Source organism: Barbus barbus (assembly GCF_936440315.1).
Source record: "Barbus barbus genome assembly, chromosome: 7".
Classification (NCBI taxonomy): domain Eukaryota; kingdom Metazoa; phylum Chordata; class Actinopteri; order Cypriniformes; family Cyprinidae; genus Barbus; species Barbus barbus.
The window spans coordinates 16,267,435-16,291,398 of record NC_136735.1 but is presented as its reverse complement, the minus strand read 5'-3'; the positions used below and the strand labels follow the sequence as shown (position 1 = coordinate 16,291,398).

At 40.8% G+C, this 23,964-nt stretch overlaps 1 protein-coding gene across 2 annotated transcripts in view; it reads right to left on the bottom strand.

Moving 5' to 3' along the window:
- LOC306872466 (zinc finger protein 827-like) overlaps positions 1-23,964 on the bottom strand; it is a 72,999-nt gene that overhangs the window by 10,743 nt on the left and 38,292 nt on the right. For both annotated transcript variants that reach the window (XM_079421031.1, XM_079421030.1), the window contains exons 6-10: positions 13,158-13,397; positions 8,879-8,933; positions 8,692-8,792; positions 3,519-3,656; positions 2,022-2,360 (exon numbers count right to left, since the gene is read on the bottom strand). In XM_079421031.1, coding sequence (XP_079277157.1) covers positions 2,022-2,360; positions 3,519-3,656; positions 8,692-8,792; positions 8,879-8,933; positions 13,158-13,397 — 873 coding nt within the window. The remainder of the gene's footprint in view (positions 1-2,021; positions 2,361-3,518; positions 3,657-8,691; positions 8,793-8,878; positions 8,934-13,157; positions 13,398-23,964) is intronic.

Here is a 23,964-nt window from a genome sequence, read left to right as displayed (position 1 = left end):
ATGGTTAGTTGTAAGTGACTAGGGCTTTCGATTTTTCAGCCTTCTTGGGTCTAATAACATCAGGCCTCGCAGTTAAATATAAACTCACACGCCCACTTAAATGTGAACCCTCAGTCAGTTCCATGACTGACTAAAAATGAACCCCACGCACAACCTGAAGATTGAGGTGTTTGTCTATAATAACCCTGGTGAGTTTCTGTGTCAACAACATCCACCCAGTGATTCAGACCATAGTGGTGTAGTTTCTGCATCACTAGCGCCACCAAAGGGAACTTAAAAAATAACTACGGTTTTCAAACAAGTCGACATTCTCACTAGATTAAACGACTTTTCAGACCCCTTTAGCAACTAGCAAAAATTCCCTAGTGACAAATCTGAATCTAAATAATTCTTGGTCAAACCTTACCTAGTTTCCAAGACTCAATGATATGTAGCAACATTTACCAAGCAGGCTTAACTGCTTTCCACTGAATGTAGTACACAACAGTAAAACAGGTTTCCCAAAGGTTTCCCAAATTTTTGTAACCTGACAAACCGATTTTGAGATTATTCATGCTAAAAGGCCATGATCTTGTAAAACAAAGTAAATATAAATACAATAAAATATAATATAAAATACTCCTGACACTTCAGGTCTAAAGGCTACAATCTAGTTGTGCGACAAAATCTAGTACCACCATTGGTGATAGTTGGGAACATGTTTGAGGTTGTGCAGTTTGTGAGGTGGCACTAGTTAAAGGGATAGTTCCTCCAAAAATGAAAATTCTGTCATTAATTACTCACCCTCACGTCATTACAAACCCCTAAAATCTTCATTCATCTTCAGACCACAAATTAAGTTATTTTTTAATGTTTCTTTTCTTTCTGACCCTGCATAGACAGCAACGCAACTATCAAGTTCAAGGCCCAAAAAGGAAGTAAGAACATCGTTAAAATAGTCCATGTCACATCAGTGGTTCAACCTTAATTTTATGAAGCTACGAGAATACTTTCTGTGTGCAAAGAAAACAAAAATAACGACTTTTTTTGCATGTGATTCTGCTGATGCAGTATAGCTGTCTTTTTGACATAGAACCCAGAAGCATTGCGCCTTGTTTACAAGCAGAGGAATGCACACACATGCATCATGCTACTCTTGTGAATGGCATAGAGACTGACACAGAAGAAATCACTGAATAAAGTCATTATTTTTGTTTTCTTTGCACACAAAAATTATTCTCATAGCTTCAAAAAATTACAGATGAATCACTGATGTCACATGGACTATTTTAACAATGTCTTTACTACCTTTCTGGGACTTGAACATGTCAGTTGCGTTGCTGTCTATGCAGGGTCAGAAAGCTCTCAGATTTCATCTAAAATATCTTAATTTGTGTTCCGAAGATGAACGAAGGTCTTACGGGTTTGGAACGACATGAGGGTGAGTAATTAATGACAGAATTTTGATAAACTATCCCTTTAATTACATCTTTCTAATTATGTCTATTTACACAATCTGTACACACTAATTACATTAATCTGTAAACAACAACGAATAAACAAATGAATAAACCAGAGTCAGTCATTAAGGTCCACAAAACAGTCTGAAACCTTTTTACGTTTTAGTTCCAAAATCTTTCATTTTAGGAAATCATGACTCTCTAGCATTTTTTTAGTCTGGAGTCCTGCACTCTGAACTTACCTAATTACAACTTCAGCAGAAACACTTTGAGTTTCAAAAGAAAAATGCAAATATTATGATGGACTTGCGCCAATGTTGACCAAATGTTTAAAACAAGATCAGAAGGTATGTTAGGCATCCTGCTAAAAAGACCAGTCTGGTTTGTATTGGTTAGATGCTAGTCTAGCTGGAGAACCAGCAGTAGCGTGATGTACCCGCAACTTAACCAGCATGGTCTTTCTGGAAAAGCTGGTTAACCAAGATAGTCATGCTAGTTTAACTATGAAGTTCACACACCAACATCCAAAATTTCAAGGTTTCAACAGGTAATGTGTAAAATCTAAGAATGGTGAGATCTTACCTGCATGCCCTGCACTGATGTGAGCTTTCATCTCGGCCTCGTCCACACCCACATACTCACAGATGCTACAACAGAGCGAGAACATCCACTGCTCTTTGTCTACATGAAGAGACATATGACTGACAAACTGAGCGTTAAACTCTGTCTGAAAGCCACAGACGTGGCAGCTGTAGTAGTAGGGGCAGTTTTTGAGCTCTGGGCCTTCGTTGGTAACAGCGGTAACAATCTGCTCGGCGTCTGTGTTCACCAGTTTGACTGAGTGGATGGTGAGGTGCTGGTTGAGGTTGGCTCGGCACTTAGCCGCGTATGGACATAAATGACACTTATACTTCCTCTCTTCTGCAGAGACAAACAAAAGAGCATTTAGAAAGCAAAAAAAGGGGAGCTTAGTGCTTGGGGAGGCTTCTTTACAGCTTAGTAATTACTTAGGTACTTTTCCCACCAGGACTAATCAGTAGCCTAATCTATTTAAAGGAAGGGTAATCTAGTCCAGTGAACCTTATTTACTTGGGGAATTACTTGTCGTAATGACAACATACAATGTTGCTGGACATGTATGTATACATGTGAAAATATAACATTCAACAAAGCTTGTTTTTTCAATTGTTGTTGTGAACCAGCAGATGTAACCTGGTCAACTGGTAAAAGCTGTTAGCCAGGTAATTTAACATTGTAGTTGTGATTATAGATGCATGTTTAAAGGTCAGGACACACCAAGCCGACGGTCAGCCGATGGTGAGTGTCTGTCTGGCTAGTTTTTTGGTGTGTTCCACACGTCAGCACTCGTCAGGCTCACGTCTGTGACAGTTTGCCCACTTCAACACGTTGAATCGGCATCAGGACCGACGGCGTGAGTGAGAACTCTGATTGGATGCTCAGTTTAGTGAACAAGTGCATGAGAATTCAAGCGAAAGTGATGAAAACCAGCAAGAAAATGAAGGCAGCACAGACAGAAGGCTGCTCTAATGTTACATGAGCTTACCCAAGCATTCAAATATGTGAATATTTTCATAGCAACATGAGCCACTTAAAATTAAGAAAGTTATCAACATAATTGATATTCAAAATGGTAAGCAAGTTCTGCTTTGTTTACGTTTCATATATCTGCTTATATCTATGTTTGTTTCTCCTTTTGATTGACAAATATGTGCTATTTATAGCTGCTGATAAAAGGGGCTTTCGCACCACATAGTTCTAGGAACTCAGTTCTAAGAACTAACCAGCATGGTGGTTTACATCCAAGTGGATGCTGCACACTGGTGGTGGTCGAGGACAGACCCTCCCCACATGATTGTAAAGCGCATTGGTACAGCAATACACAATAAAGCGCTATATAAATGCATCATTCATTCAAAGTCGGCTTGGTCTGTCCCGGCCTTAAATGTGATACTCTAATGGTCACTTGATGAAAACACCAGCTTACACCAACATAGAAACATAGAAGGTGGTTCAGAAGAATTTAGCAGGTATAGGTGGTTAACTGGCATGTATTCTCACCTGTGTGTAGGGAGAGATGCCTGGAGAGAGTCTGTTGGCGACCAAACACTTTGCCACAAACAGGGCAGGGAAAGAGCTGCTCGTTGAGTCTCCATTGGGCGAGTCCATTTCCTGGCTCATTACTCACCTTCTCTGGATCTGGATACATGAAAAATAATAATAATCAGATATTATACAACAGTTAGTTCTGGTTCTCTAAACTAGTCCAACAGCACTGGAATGTTTCATTCTTTGTATCACTCTGCTTGTCTGCGTTCCCAGTGTTTTAGACCTCATTCCAGTTTGAAATCTTGGGATATTATTGCTAAAAATTCTTTCTGTGATTGCTCTAGACATCCTTGAGATCATAATACACATGCTACACAAGAACATTTACTTAGATGAATTTGTCTGAATTCTTGACATATCATACACTTGTGAGACATGAGGGCTACTAATTGCAGGTACAACTGGGAAACCAAGAGACACAGAGGTTGGCAAGAGGTCAGATTGTGTTCTGTTACTGCGCTGGATAATATGTTGATGAGTCTATACATCCAGATCAGGGAGCCAACAAGGTGTTTTTTATCTTGACATTGGACTGTGTGCTTCTTTTTCACCTTTCATTAGAAGAGCCCGAGAGGAGGGGAAAGAGAGTAAGAGAGAGAGACAGGATGCCACACAAGTGGAGGAGACCGGTTGAATTAACCTTCTGATGAAGGTGGTTGGCTCGGGATCAAATTAAAATGCAGCGCCACGCCTTTTCTCTCTCCGGAAGGAGGCAGAGAGAGACAAATAAATAAATATATAAACGGAAGAGAAATTCCGTCATCGTGCAACACAGCCCCTTCAAATAGATGTCTGGTGCAATATGATCACCTGGCCATAATTCTGTACAAAACAAGAGGCAGAGAGGTTGCCAAATGTTAAGCAATGTTTTTTTACGAGCTGAAATGGAACAGAAATATGTATACTTATTTAAAAAAAAAAAAAAAAGCCTGCAGTTTACAACTGAAAGGGTCTTTAATCATGTCAAGGCATTCAGAGATGCATGTTTTGGTTTGTAGGTCATATCAATGAGTTTTGTTTTTTCTTATGCATGTACCGCAGAATTCTGATCCGTTCAAAAAATATTCAAGGGGCTTTTTGGATATGCAGCGGGTGTGTGCCCGTCCCTTTGGACTTGTGGTTTGTTCATAAATAGGCACATTTTTTACAAATGCTGTCATAAGCAATGTAGCCTCAGGATTGATGGGGGCATGGCAAGGAAAAGGGGGGCGAGTGGTTAGGGAGAAACAGTATTTTTTTGGCATATCAGAGAGGATTTAATGGTGGCAATTAAAAAGCAGATGCACTGGCCTTGGACGCAAGACCTGAAGGACATTTTCATGGGGCTGCTCGTATCTTCTGCCAGAGACCACACTCAAAAGTCCTGACGGGAATAGTGTCTCAAAGTGGCCCAACGGGAGGGGTTGTCTGACTTGTCGGCACACTTCCTCAAGAAGTCACAGGGAATGATGCTAAAAATGCCCCTTTACTCCTCACAATGATCTTGGCTGAAAGACATTTCTGAGTTAAATATATACGTCTACAGGGTAATCTAATGTCAAGGAGTCAATTTCATTGTTATCATGCATAGAGATGCCAAGGTTTTTATTGGTCCTAAAGCACCCGTTAAAACTAATGTAAGCCACCTATCCTGTGGTAAGTTCTGAAATCCATCATTATTTTAAAAGACATAAGGATAAGTGATGTCTTGCGTGCCTGCTCGATTTTACTGCTGATGTATTACTTGCTTCAGAAAAATGAGGCACATTACTTCGGTTTTAAGCCAATGGGGGAAAAGTAGGGAAATTATGACCCAGAAGAAACTTTCATTGCTCAGACCCTTCTCTTTTATAGATCAATGGAGTTCTCGGTTATGTTTTAAATAAGTAACAACTTTTTCTCTCTTTTAAAATTCCCTAGGTGAAATAAGAAGACACAAATAAGACAATTGTTGATATACAGGAAAATGATTACACTATAAATGTTAATAATATAGCTCAGATAATTTGGCCTTGAAAGAATCGGATGATAAATATTTCAGAAAAAAGATGGTGAAGAGGCGATGTGTAGCTACTGCTGTCACAAAAAATAATGTCGGAGGAGACGACAGGTGAAAGCGAAAGACTGCCTTCCTACACTGGTGTTTGCGATTCATTTGCCAAAAATTAGAATACTTAAAGATGAATTTGACTGATAACTTTATTTAGTTTCTAAAGATATCACAATAATATTGTCTTTTAACCAAAATAAATATGTAGTGAAAATCTGATATTGTCATCATAGCCCATCTCGACAGTGACAACAGAGAATCCTGCGGAAAGTTCAACTTAAACAAACAAACAGATAAAGAAAGAAAATAAAAAACTGCCATCATTAACTCACCCTTCAAGTTGTTCCAAATTTTGAAAGACTTCAGGGTCCAATCAGCAGTCACAGATATTTATCAATATGTTTTCTTTTGTGTTCCACGAATAACAAGAGGACGAGTAAATTACACCAGAATTTTAATTTTGGCATAAGCTATTGCTTATCCCCAAGCAAGAGCTCCTTATACCACTGACACCTTTAAGCACCTGTTGATATCAATCTTAATATAATTGGATGATGTTTTGACCATATTTGAATCGTAAAGACTCAACTTGATTAGTAGTGCCACATTACCAGCATGAATTAGCATCGCTAAACTGCATAATTAAACAAGGGTGTCATGTGTGTGCCGTCTCCCAGCCGTCCCCCGCGCTGACCTGCACGACATAAGAGCTTTAATTAAAACTACAGTGGGTGTTTTGCCCTCTGCTTCAATCTATGAGCGAGTTTAGAAAAGGCAACACACAATCAGACACAGGGCCCTGAATCAGCCTCATCACCCCGGGACCCACGGTTCCACTGAGTCACAGCGCTCATACGAACCTGTGCGTCTGACTCACGTCCTACCAAGCGGCAGTGCGGCGTGATGTGGTGCTGACAGCTCTGGTGTGACACAGAGCCTGGGGACTGCCAGGGAAAAGATGGCACCTTCCCACAATGCCTCAGTGGGGGGACATGAGCGAACGAATGCCTGTGCAATGCTTATGACTCTCACCTAATACCTTCATTTTCTTGTTGTTGATGTATTTTTCTCAGTCTCTCTCTTTCTCCTTTCCCATTAAAACACTGGGATTGCTGGGAACCAATATCTAATATATATTTAACAATAAATGTTTAACAACCAGGCTCCATAACAAACTTAAAGAGTCTACCTGAAATTTAACGTTCTATCATCATTTACTCATCTTCATGTCCAACCTATATGACGTACTTTTTTTGCTGAAAATTAAAAAGATACACTACTGTTTAAAATTTTGTGCTCAGCCAGACTGATTGATTTTTTTATAATGAATAAAAACTGATATTTTAAAATGATACCAAATCTTTCTATCTATAATCTTTTTTTGGAGAAGATTATAGATAGAAATCTATACTGTAGAGAGAGGCCCTTAAGCATAAAAGACTTTCAAAAGCATAAAAAAATCTTAAAGATCTAAAACTTCTAAATGGTAGTGTATTTTGAAGTCATTTTGTCCATACATGAAAGTCAATTGTTTTTGTACTGTGCTGACTTTCATAAAAAGGACAAAAAAGCTAAAACAAGTATCTTATTTTATATTCCAGGTGAATTAATTATATATTTTTTGGTTTTGGGTAAACTATCCAGTCCCTTGTTCAGTCAGCTGGATACAGGTTAGTAATGCTAAATTTGGGGTCAAAATATACAGAGTTCATGACTCTGCAATAAAAAATAAGACATTGATGCTTAATTGAGACACTAGAGCATCTACATCAATGCCTTGAAGTGGATAATGGTTTAAATAGTGTTATTAGAGAGAAAAGAGACAGCCTCCATAGTGATGCTGAAGATGACTCGGGGCAAGAGGCAAGGATAGAATAGGAGTGTTACAAACACACACACACACACACACGCCGAACACACAAAGGATGACACAGACCCAATTAACATAAGTATACTCATGCAATTAAGTGAAAAATATGAAAAGAAGATGTAAAAGCAGACAATGCCATTCATCTGATGCAGCCAAGAGCAACACAAAGGCAATTTTTATATAGAAATGATCAAATTGGCCATGCAGACACACACGCAAACAAACAAACACTGATTCAGTTTATCTTTTTGGCATAAAGACAGAACTATTTTAGATCAATTCATTATTTTTCAACCACTGATTGCTGTTAAAAATAAAAAAATTTAGCTCTTTGTCTTAACTAAGGAGTGGGAGTTACTACCCACACCGGGTCAGAAGGTGTTAGACACTTAGCAGTGAAATGCCAAAAAACATGGAGTAAGAGAAAGAATTTGAAAGAGAAAGAGAGAAAGAGATGAAAAAGGTAGACAAGGGTCATGCCTGCTATTATGTGATTTCTGTACGTCCGCTTTGTGTCTGCGCGTAAGAACGAATGCATGTCTGAGTGTGTAGTGAATTAACTTTCATGCACCCTGGACACGAAAAACCCAATCATTTTTTCATTAACTGGTTTAGGGAATCGGGCCAGGCGAGCGCAAACTAATTACCCTTTGCCAGAGGGGCCAGTAGAGGGAGGCAGGGAGTGCCAGCTGCCCAGTGCAGTGGTCTCAAAGCTGGGTGGGAAGAGCAAGGGGCCTCTGTAGCCTCGCATTAGATGAGAGGGGCGACTTGTATGCATAGATCTATGTAGATGTGAGCAGGGTCCAAAATGAATACCAAAGCCGCATAAAACTGACTTGTTAGTGGACAGTAGCATTGAAAGGAACATAATGTAGAGCCTACACTGAATTGTACAAAATACAATCTGTCTACTAAACACAGATGTTGCGATTCCTCAGTGAAAAAAAATTCATGTGTTGATTTTTTTTTCTCCAGAAGTCTGTCACGACATGTACAGTATGTGGGATATTCCTCACATTAAAGCACCAAAACACATATTAGGAACACTGATCCCATATTGGGAAAAGAAACACTGAAATAATCCCACTCTCATAGGGACATAATTTTATATACACTTTTGTCAACAACAACAACAACAACAAAAAAACAAGTATGATCAGGTGTGTCATAAAGGCAATTTGTGAGCAAGTATAGAGTCCTGGTTGGTGCGGAGGAGGCGGTATTACCTTGCTGGGCAACCCTGCTTGAAGATCCAGCTTCAGCTGGGGAAGAGCTCTTGGAGCGCGTGCTGAAAGGTGATTGTCTAAAGCGGTCGTCTAGGAAAGGGCTGGAAAATCACAAGCTACCATTAGATTCAATAAATGCGATTCGCTACATTCTGACAGAATAACAGGTGCACAACAGTAAACCTACCTGTGTATGCCGAATGATGCATTGTCTTTGTTTTCATTAGCTTTGCTTACTTTTTCTGAAAAATAAAAATGTTTAAAATAGTTAAAAATAGGCTTGTTTTTGTGTTGTACTTACAGAAATCATATGCCACCAGTAGGTGTAAATAAGGCAATTGTTTGTTAGTAGAACTATTCATTTATAAAGCTGACCATTAATCCATCCCTGATAAAAAGACTATCCTAGCTGGTCTCCAGCATATATTGTGTTTTGCACGCTGGTAGATTAGAATGCTGTTTTGCTGGTAATGCAAGAGAGCCTTTCGCTCCCGAATGGTGCTGGTCCCGCTGCTGCCGAGGCAGACCGGCGTAGGTGCTCGTGGGTTTCGCAGCTGGATCTGATGGAGGGATTGAAGACGAGCGAATCTCTATCTCCGTCCTCACTCATCAGATCCAGTGACCGCTCCCCTCTGGGGAAGAGCGGCGTTGACCGCAGTTCACGGTGCCCGTCTCTCCTCAGTGCCCTCAGGAGATCGGTCTGCTAACCCTGCCCCGTACGGTATGCCAGGGCGCAGCGATCTCCAGCGAGCACACATCCCAGTTTCTTCCACCCGGAAACATAGCGGAGCTGGGATGCTCGCCACCCCTTCGGGGGTCTCTAGAGCAGCTAGTTCGGCCGTCCCCTGCCGGTGTGCCGTTCCAGGGCAACAAACTAGCCGCTCTGATTACACCAGAGGCCAGTCTCGAGAGACTGGTTCCCTTAGTAGACTATTTGGCAGCGTGGAAACTACTGCCAAATGTGTCTCAATGGGTCCTGCACACTGTAGAGAGAGGCTACAGAATCCAGTTTGGTTCTCCTCCGCCTCGATTGAATCCCACTCTGGTAGGCCCCGAGCAGGCTCTGGTAATGGAATGAGAAGTAGAAACTCTCTTAAGGAAGAAGTCCATCGAGGTGGTCCCTCCTCACGAAAGAGAGTCCGGATTCTACAGCCGGTACTTCATAGTTCCCAAGAAGGATGGAGGGTTGTGTCCCATTTTAGATCTGCATCAGTTGAACCGCTCAGTCAGCAGACTGAAGTTCAAGATGCTCACACTCAAACAGGTTGTGTCAAGTCAGAGGACTGGTTTGTCATGAACGATCTAAAAGACTATTATATCTCCATCCTTTTGGGGGGCCATTACAGAGAACCACTTATCTTGGCGTGGTGTGGGATTCGACCACGATGCAGGCACGTATGTCCCCTGCTCGGATCGAGTCGATCCTCACGGCAGTCACTGTCAAGCAGTTTCAGAGATTGCTGGGTCTGATGGCAGCTGCGTCTAACGTGATACCTATTGGCCTGCTTTACATGAGACCCCTACAGTGGTGGCTCAAGACCAAGGGGTTCTCCCCGAGGGGAAACCTGCTTTGCATGATCCAGGTCACGTGCCTTAGACATGTGGAGACCACCTTGGTTCTTGTCTCAGGGCCCGGTGTTGGGAGCTCCATGTCGCCGCGTAACGCTAGCAACAGACGCGTCCCTCACCAATTGGGGTGCGGTCATGAGTGGCCACCCTACCCGCGGTCTGTGGAGTGGTCACCATCTCACGTGGCACATCAATTGGCTGGAGATGCTGGCTGTGTTTGAGGCTCTGAAACATTTTCTCCCAGACCTAAGAGGTTACCATGTGTTGGTGCGCACTGACAACACAGCGGTGGTCTCTTACATCAACCACCAAGGAGGTCTGCGGTCGCGCCCCTGTACAGGCTGGTGCACCAGATCCTTGTGTGGTCCCAGGGCAAACTCCTCTCGCTGAGAGCAGTTTACATCCCTGGGCATCTCAATGTGGGAGCAGACACCCTGTCGAGGCAGGGGCCGAGGCCCGGGGAATGGATGCTTCACGCCGAGGTGGTGAAGCAGATTTGGAGAGTGTTTGGCCGAGCATGGTTCTCGGATCTGATTTCTCTCCTCGACGGAACTCCATGGGAGATTCCTGTCAGGAGGGACCTCCTCTCACAGGCAGGGGGCACCCTGGTGCACCCCCGGCCAGAGTTGTGGAAGCTGTGGGTGTGGCCCCTGAGGGGGCACAGCTCATAGCTTCCGGTCTCTCAACTGAGGTTGTTGTGACCATCCTCCAATCCAGAGCTCCCTCAACGAGGAAACTGTATGCCCTGAAGTGAAGACTCTTCACTTCATGGTGTGGAGACCGCCAGCTCGTCCCAGTTAACTGCCCGGTTGGTACAGTGCTGGAGTTCTTGCAGATTCGTCTCTCCGCAGGGTTAACTCACTCCACCTTGAATGTTTATGTGGCGGCGATTTCGGCCTACCACGCCTCTCTTGGTGGACAGTCAGTGGGCAGACACCCCCTGGTTACACGTTTCCTCCGCAGTGCGCTGAGGCTAAGGCCTCCAGTATTGTCCCATATTCCATCTTGGGACCTGGCTGTGGTGTTGGAAGCTCTCTGTAGGCCTCCATTCGATGGGGATCTGCAGGCCCTCTCAGTGGCCCCTACTCACTTGGACTTTGCGCCTGGCATGGCCAAAGCCTTTTTGTATCCTCGTGCAGGGTACGTCCCCAAAGTTCCTTCCGTCACGCCACAGCCTATCGTACTGCAGGCCTTTAGTCCTCCTCCCTTCAGGGAGCCAGACCAGCAAAAGCTTAACTGTATGTGTCCAGTGCGAGCACTGGATGCATACGTCCACAAAGCTGCCCTGTGGAGAAGGGCGGACCAACTGCTGATTTGCTATGGTCCCCCTAAGAGAGGTCTTCCTGCTTCCAAGCAGACCCTCAGTCGGTGGATTGTGGATGCCATTAACGTTGCCTATGAGTCCTCTGATCTCCCCTCGCTGATGGGAGTCAAGGCTCACTCCACGAGGAGTGTGGGGGCCTCCAAGGCCTTCCTCGCAGGTGTCCCTATACAGGACATCTGCAACGCTGCGGGATGGTCTACGCCTCTGACCTTTGTCAGATTCTACGGCCTTGACATGTGGGCCATTCCAGGCCCTTCCGTCCACTCGCCCTAGATGTGCTCTGCAGGGATACACACTGGGCAGGGATTTGGAAGTCTGGCGGCGTGGGTATCTCGTTTCCCTAGCGTTCTTGGACGCAGCTCGAGATCCTGAAGAGGAATGTTTCTAGGTTACGTATGTAACATGCTGAAGGCATTCCCCTAGGAACTAGGGTTACATACGTAACCTAGAGAAGTTTCAGTTAATTTTATGATTGCACTTTTCCACCAGCTAGACCAACATGAACCAGCTAGAATGAAATTAACAGAATGGAATTCTTGTTTTCCAGTAAAAAATCGAAACATCAAATTGAGTAAATATATTAAAAAAATTGTTTGAATATTTGAAGTCTTTTTTTGTCAATTTATTTGTGTTCTTGTTTTAAGCAAAAATCTAGCAAAATTTTAATGCATTTGAATACATAGAATTTTATAAATTAAAGATAAATTCTCTAAAAAAATTTATATTACAATATTTTACTCATGTAAATTTACATTAGATATTTCAACTGGAAAAACAGAACAAAAATACTAAATAAGAAATAATTCTGCCATGCATGCTGATTTAAGATTTTTTTAACCATGGTTTGCCAATCTGATTTTAAAATCTAGAAAAACAGAGGGCAAAAGAGAACAGTGTCTCATGTCTGTCTGTCTATCTGCCTGTCTTTCTCTCTTCTGGTGGTCTGGTAATGACCTTGCTCCCTGGGTGGCACTTCCTAAGCCCCCTCTCCCTGACACCCTCTCGGTCACACAGCTCACAGAGGATGGAAGGGCTCTCTGCGTTGCCATGACAATGCTGCACAGGAGCAAGAAGGAGAGAGAGAGACAAGCGAAGTGTGTGCAACCGAGTGTGCTTGAGCCAGAATGTTTGAGAACAATCTGAGGGAGTCGAGGGTTGAGGGGTTATACATACACACTGTGCAGCTACACACCACTCCCATGGGGTAGGGGGGAGGTGGGAGGGTGCGAATGGCGTGCGTGTGAGGTTCGTGTATAGATATATATATGTGTGAGTGGGGGGAGGCTTTTTGTGATCAGCTTCCGAGGTGCTAGATGGCATTTAAAGAGAGCCGTAGCTGGCAGCAAGGAGCACTGGGGGCAGGTTTGTCTCTGCTAATCCTCAGAACGCTCTTGGAAGAAAAGCTCAATCCTGCCATCATTTAACACCACAAATATCCCTCCACTCTCTAGTGTGTCAGTGCAGCAATCAGAGAAGACGATGAAGAAGAAAACCTGAAGACTGTCGCTTCGGAGAGCAGCATTTTTTTTAAACGGACAGTCCGCCCTTTGTTTCTTCTGTCATATAGACTTACCAGACAGTTTGAAAAGCAGCTCAGAGGCCATTTTGACTGATATGTCCTGGGAGAAGAGGTCATTTTGGGGGCGGGGCAAAGTATCTGGGAGGTTAACCATTGGTTCCTTCTTCTCACATCCCCCTGAAGTGCTGAAGCCCAGTAGATGAGAGGAGGGAGGGGCCAATTCTAGGGGCGGGTCCACTTCCATAGGCTCCGCCTTTACTATGACGTTCTGGTGGCAAGCTTCTTTGTTATTCTCTGAAAATGCAAATGAAAGTGAATGTTAATCCATTTGCAAACAACCATTGTAAGACTGATTCTAATTAGCAGTGCATGCTAAGGACAGATATTTCAACAAACTCCTAAACCTAAGTGTTAAACTTCCGCTTCAGGCAAAGATTTCAAGTAATGAAAGCTTTTTGCAGAAGTGGCCATTGCTATGAGTATATTTGGTAACAGCCTCAATGGTTTGAAAACGTCTGACTCGAGACTAGAGCGGTGTCATTTGCAATTTGATAGTCAGTGGCAGTCCTGAGGCGAAATCGTGCATAAGATGCCTCCGGATGAGCCTCGGAAAAAGTTACTGCTCTGAATGAGAGTGAGAGAAACAGAGCGGCACAATCCCATGAAATTGGCCACAGGTGATACTTAATTTCATTTATTTTAAAAGTAATTCTGTATGTAATCCTCATTTTTATGGATTATAATTTGATTTTGTCTTTGCAAATGTAACTAATCTATTGCGATACATACATACACTTTTTAGCATAGACTATTGATTATGCTTCTCCAAGTACTCCATTTTTACCAAACCCATTTTAACAAATCATGTGGTACATTGAGAAGTGTTGTTATTACTACAGATGCACAACAATATGGTACCATATTGACTATTAGATTATTGGTACCATTTGATTATTAATTCGATTTAATTTAATTTTAAAAATTTTTTGAACGAAGTCTCTTATGCTCACTAAGTTATATTCAATATATTGAATATATTATATTCAATAATATAGAAAATGGTAATATTGTGAAATATTCTTACTGATATGATTTCTTTTTTTAATACATTTAAAATTGTAATTTATTTCTGTGATGCAAAGCTGAATTTTCAGCAGCCATTACTCCAGTCTTCAGTGTCACATGATCCTTCAAATATCAGTCTAATATGCTGATCTGCTGCTCTAGAAACATTGCTTATTGTTAAAAACAGTTGTGGTGCTTAACATTTTTGTGAAAACAATAGTGCATTATGCTTTTCAAGAATCTTGATGAATAAAACATTTAAAAGTACAGCATTTATATGAATTAGACATTTTTTGTAAAAATAAAAGTCTTTACTGTCACGTGTGATCAATTTAATGCATTGTTAACAAATAAAAGTATTAATTTCTTTAAAAAAATCTTACTGTCCCAAAAGTGTTGAACAGTAGTGTGTATCCTATTTTTACATTTAGATTATCTTTGCCGTCATCTAACACTCACTAAATTTCATTTCACAATCATACAATGACAAATCACAAAATGAACATACTGTTGTGACTTAAAATCACTTTATTAGCCATTTATTGGTTATCGGCCATAACATAAAAATAATATAAAAAAGTGAAGGACCTGAGCCACACCTAGAATATCTCAAAAAGAGTAGGCTCTCTTGAATTGGGCCTGTGAACACCCTGGCAATCTCATACCAACGTCCTGGTAACGTCACCCACATTTCTGCATTGTGCAAAACCAAGAAGCACGATTCTGTTACCCATAAGCCCCCTGGGCAAAGGAAGCACAGACGTCAACTCACTGTCATGTGCAACATATTTAAATTTGAGCCGGATTGTCCACTTTGTGACTCATTTGAGTTTTAAACTGCTACAGAGACAAGGGTATCATTGAGATAAGGCTGTTACCAAAGGCGGTTAAAGCTGAAGCAGATGTCTATAATTTGGCTTAAAAAAAAGGGTTTGAAATCTGGTCAAAATGACTCAGAATGTTTTTTTCTTACTCACTGCTCTAGGCTAAGCCAAAGTCAAAAAGAAAGAGTACAAAAAAACCAAAGACCTCCTCCAATACAATCAATTCCTAGTCCACCTCTTAAAAAAAGTGAACCTGAACATCTCATTTGTGCAAATCGAACAAATACCAAACTTTAGCACAGATTAAACCAGATACCTGGCGAGTTTGTTTTGTTTTTGTACATTTGCAGTCATAAAGTGTTGTGGTATAAAACAGAACACAACAGTGAGGGTTGAACTTGAGAGTACATTTACAAGCTTCTAAATGTTTCAAGAATTTTCTATGGTTAGCCTAAAAAACATTCAAGCGCCACGACAAGACAAAAAACACAGACAGTCAGTGAGCTCATAGGAGTTCTTTTAATGAAAACCAGCTCTTGTAAACTCACTCAGCCTTTCTGATATAGAAAAACAAAGAGGTCTGCTCCCTGCGTTTAGACTGGAGGAAAAAGGAGGGTAGAAAAACGTTTAGCCTGTTGGTCTTATCAGATCAGACGTCTGACAGTATGTACAGCTGAGCGGTAGATGGCATATGCTACTCAGGGGTGACCACACTCGATCAGACAGTTGGGGAGGGAGGCCGAGGGGACATAATCATATGAATTTAATCTGGCCAGAGACGAGGGAGCAGGAGATTGTGGGTAGGCCGGGTGACCTCCACCCCTCCCGTTAACAGCGAGCATTATTGGGCAGGGTCTGCTGGAGTGGTGTTGTCTGGCTCTGACCTAGATTGTGTGTGAGTACAGTGCATGTTTACAGTGTCTGAGTGTGTGCAAGAGTGTAGGGGGGTCAGCAGTGTGCCCAGGTGTCAGGAGCTGGAGGAGGCAATGGCACACGGGGACACTGACAACCACTAGCCCGTTAATCCCTTAATAAAGTGCCTGGAGCCAGATTGAGGGCCGGGGTCATTTAGGGGACACGCAGTCTCCCAACACACACACACACAGAGCAATGCACTCTCGCCTTGGGTTCAATGACGTAAATAACTGCTTTCAAATGCATTTGTACACATGTATGTAAAAAATGAGTAATGTAGAGAGCAGGTCACTATGAGGAAGAGAGCATAACCCTAATCAACAGTGTTTTGAAAGCATCTAAAATAGCCAGTGTGTTAGATATGCAAATTATCACAAGTAAATAAATGTGCAAATACAGAAAGGAAAATACAAACAAACACACACACACACACACACACACACACTGAAAGCGCAGGGAGGTTAAACCAAGGCTGACCAGTGGCAACTATCTGTTTAGCCATCTGGTATATCAAAGATTCCTGCCTGTTAAACCTCTCGTGAGCTCTGAGAGTTATAAACAAGTGCAGATTACGGAAAACAAATAGAAAACACAGGCACACCAAAGCTACAGACATGTCATGCTTTGGTGCTCATGTGGGAAATACAGGATCGAATTCAACTGGCATTGTGTCCATTTTCTGGTTTCTTACCAGTGAGCAAATATACACACCAATATGCTGATAACTACCAAAACCAGCTCATGATATCCCATCAATAACCTGGCAATGCCAGAATATTACCTTTACAAGATTTTTTTAATTGACGTCACAACATGATCACTGCAATGTTCAAAAAAAGCATTAAAACCCCCAGTGTTTTCCAAAATATCAGCAGGAAATTTGTTTAGAACTTATATTCTCCTCAGATGCAGTTTCTATGATCTTTTCCTTCTTTTGTATGAGACGAGAACACATTTTTATATTTTTTGGGGTCAAAAAAGAGTGAGATTGTGCATTATATTTCCTCCTCCTCTACCGTACAATGCATACTATGGCTGGATGCACTTGAATCCACAGTGAAGGATGCTTTTCTGTTACATATCACACATGCACAGGTTAAGTGGTTTACATGCTGTGGAAATGGACAAAAATATGGCTGTGTTGATCAGTTTATGCTTAAAGGAAAACAGTTTAATGTGTTTATATGACTACACTGGTGACCAGCTTATTAAGAACATGCATGTAAACATGATCAATGATTTCCTGTCTTTGACAATGAAAAGTGTGAGAAAGACAAATTAATATAATGTTTCAAATTTGTCAGAGCACTTGTGGTCTATGTTCCACCATACCATACTTTTTTGGAAAGTTTGATTTAAATGTGCATTTAATAAACATTACATATAGAAATATCTATTGCTATTATGCTACGACTGTTCAGCACAAAGGTGAACACAGATCAAAATTGTGTATGAACAACTCCAGTGTATGAACTATAAATTAAAAGATTTTGTAACTTCTGTTATATGAAAAGGAGGATCCACCTTTTCAGTCTCATTTTGTAAAGACCAACACAATTGTATGTGACTACTTGAGTGTATTCAGAACTTTCCGACAGAAAATAATTTGCAGATTACTGATTATAGGTTACAAAAAAAGAAAAAAATATTATATTAGGGTAATTATTAGATATTTTCATATATTATTCAAGTAAGCATTATTCTTTTATTTATTTCTACAGTAATTTAATTGTCCTGTTTTTGTCATCATCATCATGACAATATATATCATGGTGATGATATAGAGCAGGGTTCCTCAAATCTTGCCCTGGAGGGCCAATCTGCTGCAGAGTTTAGCTCCAACCCTGATCAAACTCACCTATCTGTGATTTTCTAATGATCCTGAAGACATTGATTGGCATGCTCAGGTGTGTTTGATTAGGGTTAGAGCTAAACTCTGCAGGAAAGTGGATCTTGTGGGCCAGATTTGAGGATCCCTGATATAGAGACTCATTCCACAGAGATTTTGCTATATTGTTTATACCACTTTATGTAAATATATTTGAGGTATGTAAAAATATTCACACATTTCCACAAGTTATTGACATGCTAACTTGAAAAAGAAACATGAATGAGAAAATAACGCATGGGATGTGCTTGATGTTAAAAAGTTATTAAGCCTAATATACTGTCTGCTCTTGTCTGAATAACTTTTTTAGCTTTAATAAGATTCAGTGTAGATTTAGTTCATACAGTGAAGATTGGGCAGTGCTTTTTAGATTTGATTATTCAAATTCTGTAGTATTTCAGTATTTCTACTGTAAAAAAGTGTACCTGAAAAACTGTGATGTTTTAAGTAGCATTTTTGTTTTACCGTATTCCGTTTTTCATTTGTAATTTGCTTCTTTGTTCTTATTTTTAATAACAAAGAAATTAACAAAAAAAAAAACAACTATATTGTGATTTACATTTTTATCATTAAAAACCATTTTTAAAATAAAATTTTCAAATTTTTTAAATCAGCATCAAGATTTTAGGTGAAAAGTCACATTCTTTCATCTCACTTTTTTGCTTTCCCTCTTTATTTTAAATAGTCCTCCATTGTGACAGATTAGTTTTCAAAAGTATGAATTTTGAATGTTGTTTCTCAATTAATTTGGGCTCAAACAAACTGCATGTATAATAAAAGTTATCTATAAAATAAATTAAAAGAAAAAGAAATGCTGCTAAAAATAGCCTCAGACAGCGTAAAACATGTCACACCACACGACATGCCAGCTTGACAAAAGGATGTCATGTCAACCACCTATAATTATATTATGTGACTGCATTCACCCACCAGTATTTCTACGTCAAACATCTCAGAGGCGCCATATAAGAAGCTGCTGAAGGTTGGTGACAAAGACATGCGCCGCAAACTTCACCCTCAGACAATAAAGGCATGAATCAACCATCGTTCCCACTGCATCCGTTTGGCATACTAAACAATCTGACAGCCTCAGAGCATTAGTCATTCAACACATGCAAACCCCACTTGTCACTTGCACTTTGATGCACTGTACAGTAGCCTGAGAATATGAATTTGGAGGTGAGAGTGAGAGAGAGGAAAAGGGAGAACCGATGCACACAGAAGAGATGCAAATAGGGAAGAGGAGGGGGGAGCAGAGAAATCAGGAAGAGGAAACAAAGACAGAAAATTGGGATAGATTAGACAACAGAACAGTAAATCGGTCAGGTGGACTAGTTTATCTTTTTTGTTGGATCTTTGAAAGGTTGCATTACAATTTTCCATTTTTTTATATATATTTTTTTTATATTAATTTATTTTATTATTAAACATTTATTTTTTATTTGTGTATAATATATATTAATTGTATTAGTTTTTTTATTAAAATATTTTCAAGTAAAAAAGAGACATGCATCAAAAGGGCAGATGCAGTGAATGAAAAGCTAGAGGTGAAAAGACATACAAAAAAAGAGGGCGAGATGAAGGTGGAGGAGAAGGATAGAGAACGAGGTTGTCATTCTGCACTGCGTCTCCTCTGGCCCGATGGAAAGGATGACCTGCTTAGACACGGGGTGAAGAGTTCAGCCGCTTCAAAGAGGTCCAGAGCAACCGCAGCCCGCAAAGAGACAAGGGAGAGCTGATCCCAGACCAGCGGCCGAACAGCCTCTCAATAATTCAGCACATCATGATGCAACGCTCACCTCAGTTGGAGAGAGAAAGCGAGAGAGAATCAGTGCTCCACATGCCCCTGAAGAGGCTACTGGAGGGATTCTGGGTTGTGTGTGATGCAGGAAATGGTCAAATGGCTGTGCAGGCTTCACAGTGGTTTCATTTCACAGGGAGGAGTATCTGCACTCCAGTACACTGCATTTTGCAGTTATAAAATACACATGGGGAAATCTTTTAAGCTGGGGATGGGCGAGGATGGTCTACTATTCGCCCATCAACCAAGTAGTTGATTGTCTGGGGTATTTCTTCAGCAGGTACTGTGAATTGAGAAATGCAAGCTCTCCAATAAGGTTGTGATAGTTAGCCATTTGACAATTTGTATGTTAAAACCATCTTTAAAGGGATTGATCACCCAAAAATAAAATTCTGTCATTAATTACTCACCCTGATGTCATTCCAAACCTGTAAGATCTTCGTTCATCTTCGGAACACAGATTATGATATTTTTTATGAAATCCGAAAGCTTTCTGACCTTCCATAGACAGACCTACCTCCTACAGGTCCTACCTACAGGTCCTACCACATTTAAGATCCAGAAAGGTACCAAGAACATCGACAAAATAGTCCATGTGACTATTAAATTGCATTCAAACTGTGCCGCTTCTTAATAATTACTGAACTACGAACACATGCAAATTAATGTCTTTGGCCACTGCGTCGCTTTTCTGATTTCTAAAGTTTTGTACCACAACTCGAAACTATACAAGACTTCCTTTGGAACATCAAGTCCAGAGGTTCTGTTCCAAGTATCACCATTCAGGTGATCATCAGTGACCACTCTATTAAAAGATTTCAACATTGGTCAAATAGAAATCTTATTAAGTTGAAGCTGTAGGACTGTGAGCAACATACTCATAATGCCATATTCTGGTTAATATCAATATTTCTGACAAATAATGCTGCTGCAAGAGACTCAACCCTTGACTGGCCCTTTGTAGTTCAAGAGCCCTTTAAAATTTGTACATTTTGCACTCCATATCCAAAATACTAATCCCTAAAAATAAATATATTTATTAATTTAAAGCAATGCAATCTTAAAACTTCACCTTCTCTGTCTGGTTTCATTATTGATAGCATAGTCAAACTACAGTGCTGCATTCAGAGTTTATCAGGAAGTCAAAAACAGACCAGCTCACAGACTTTGGAGTGCAAACCATAATACCTTTCCTTTTTGTCAATTTCTTCAGTTTTGGCTGTTTCTTAACATTAATCTTAAGATTTCATAGGAACAAAACAGACATATCAGTGTGGTCAGGCCATCATATAATACATTCACATCCAGGTCTGCCAATGTAAAAATATGGGCTATGCATGAGTTGAACAGATGCATAAATGTAAAATATTAATTTTTACTACTGTAAGTACTAGTGTTACTATACCTACTTAAAAAAATAACCATACATACAACAAAAAAAACACAACAGAAAAATAACTTTAAAGAGGACATAACACACAGTTTCTACCAATCTCATGTTAATCTTAAGTATACTATACTGTAGATTAGTATTGCATACTTCATATCTCTGAAGAGTCTTTAGTTTTATCAGATTTATAAAAGAAAGATAAAGCTACACCGCTTCTCTCTGAAAACAGTTGAGATCCTGGAGGCATGAAGGAGTATATTTGGTACAGAAATGTACACTTATGACTGTGTGGCCACTTCCAACTCCACCACCATCATCAAGTTTGCTGATGACACTGTTGTGTTGGGCCTGATCTCAGACAACGACGAGACGGCCTACATACAGGAGATTAAGAACCTGGAGAGTTGGTGCCAGGTGAATAGTCTACACCTGAACATCAGCAAAACTAAGGAGCTGATAGTGGACTTCAGTACGAAGCAGGAGCGGTCATACCAGCTGATCACGATCAACGGGACTCCAGTGGAGAGAGTGGACAGCTTCAGATACCTGGGTGTTCACATCACGCAGGACTTGACTTGGTCCTGTCATACCAGCACCCTGGTGAAGAAGGCCAGGCAGCGTCTGTACCATCTGAGACGCTTAAGGGACTTTAGACTTCCATATCGGGTGCTTAAGACTTTTTACACCTGCACCATCGAGAGCGTCCTGACGGGCAGCATCACTTCCTGGTTCGGGAACTGCACTATGCAGGACAGACGAGCCCTCCAGAGGGTGGTGCGTTCAGCGGAACGTATCATCCACACCGAGCTCCCTGACCTGCAGGAGATCTACAGCAAGCGGTGCCTGACCAGGGCCAGGAAGATAGTGAAGGACCTCAGCCATCCCAACAATGGACTCTTTTCTCTGCTGCGTTCAGGGAGGCGCTTCCGCTCCATGAAGGCGAACACAGAGAGAATGAGGAGGAGCTTCTTCCCGCAGGCCATTCGGAGTCTTAACCTCTCTCCACTCTAATCACATCACCCCACACTTCCACTTTGCACATTTTCATTACAATCTGCACTAATTTGTAGAAGGTCACGTAAGGATAATGAGTGGGATTTACATACCATTTGTCTTTTGTCTTTAGTATTCCTTTTACTCACTTATACACTTTACTGCACTGCACAGCACACGGACACTTTATCACTGACATACACTTTACTTTTTATAGAATCTATATAGAATCATATTCTATTTTTATTCTTCATATCTATTTTTATTCTCATATCTATTTGTTATTTTATTTTATTGCTAGTTTATTTCTATATATATGTTTACTGTACTTTTTCTATTTGTATTTTTGTAAACTTGAGGTTTTTCTTAATTTGTTGGACAATTTGTTGGACAGTTGTACAATACATTTCACTACATGTCGTACTATGTATGTATATGTATGTGACAAATAAAATTTGAATTTGAATTTGAAATTTGAATTTGAAATACTCCGTCAACTCGTTTTTTGAGACTTGGGTCATGTTTAGCATAATAATCCAACTTTTTAACAGTGTAAATAAGTCAGAATGCATGAAATAGCATTAGACATCCCCTTTTAAGTATAAAAACACAAAATATTTTTAATATATATTTTTAAAGGTGCAAATTTTCAGGATCATGTCTCCCTAAAGGAATTCCACCATCTGAGAACCACTGGACTAGTCAATATTAAGAAGTTTTTCATATTCGTTTTCACTGTACACATTTCCAATCACTAAAAAAATGTCACTGCTCTTCTATTGAAGGGCACCTTCTGTCAAAATACATTTCTTTAGTAATAAGTTCTAAATTTCTAAACTAATACCAGCTCATTGGAGTATGATTCTGAGGTAGGATTTTTGAGGTCATGGCCACCCTGCAGCCTAACACAGCGTTTCTGGCTGGCATGGCTCATGTTGTCTTACTGCTGAGCTCTGTGATGATGCCTCTAATTGGCTTTGGGTATAATAAAAAAAGAACAAGAACCTGGCAGAGACGAGGAAGAGATGACCAGGTCAAGAAACAATCCTCCTGAGAAAAAGCTGCAATTGGTTGTATCTCTATCTGTATGGACAAATACAGGTTGTGCTGTGGAGGATGAAAGGATGGCAGTCCTCTCTTAGGTCCTGTGTGCCCCCTGGTGCAGCGCCACATCAGGGTCCATCTGTTGAAGCCCAGGAACTATCAGTGCAGAGGGACTAACACTGCAGTGGTAATTAGCCCCAGGATGCAAACAGCCACCATCAAACAGATGTGAGGGAAGTCGACACATTGTTAACTGGTTTGATGGGGGGTGGGTGGGGGAGGTGACCTACTTTAAATCGTGTGATGCAACACCTCAAAACGGGAGAGCTGCTATCCACACCATGAAACAAACTAACAAAAATTTCTTACTGATGTCTTGTCAGTGCTTAAGACCAAATCGCTACAAGCTAACCAGGCCCAGTGGTCAAGTTCATCATTTTTGGTAACTTTCACACAATGGGACAATGAACTTGGGACCATTAATCAAAAGGACACTCCCCCGGGAGCAACCTGGAGATAAATGTTGTGAAGTTACACGAGCAGATACACTTGCACTTCTATGGCAGAGAAGAACTACAGTGTCATGAACAATTTCATCCGCCTGAGTTGAATATATGTTAGAATATATGCTGGTGGGTAGTGATTTTTTAAAGCTTTATTAAACAAAAGTATAACAAGAATAAAAACATATAAATATAAAGTTCTGTGATGAAACTCTAGATGATGCAGGCCAATAGGTTCTAACTCAATCTAATATAATGACATCTTTATCACATTTCACAGGTGATTGGTTTCTTTTTGCATCAGCAGCCAATGAGCTTGCTGCTCAGCATTCATTCATACTTGGCTAACGCTTGCTGTAGCAGTTGCAGCACGCTTCATAAACCCTCCACCTTCCCCAGCTCCACCTGCATAGATCTGCTACAGGGTAATTTTATGTA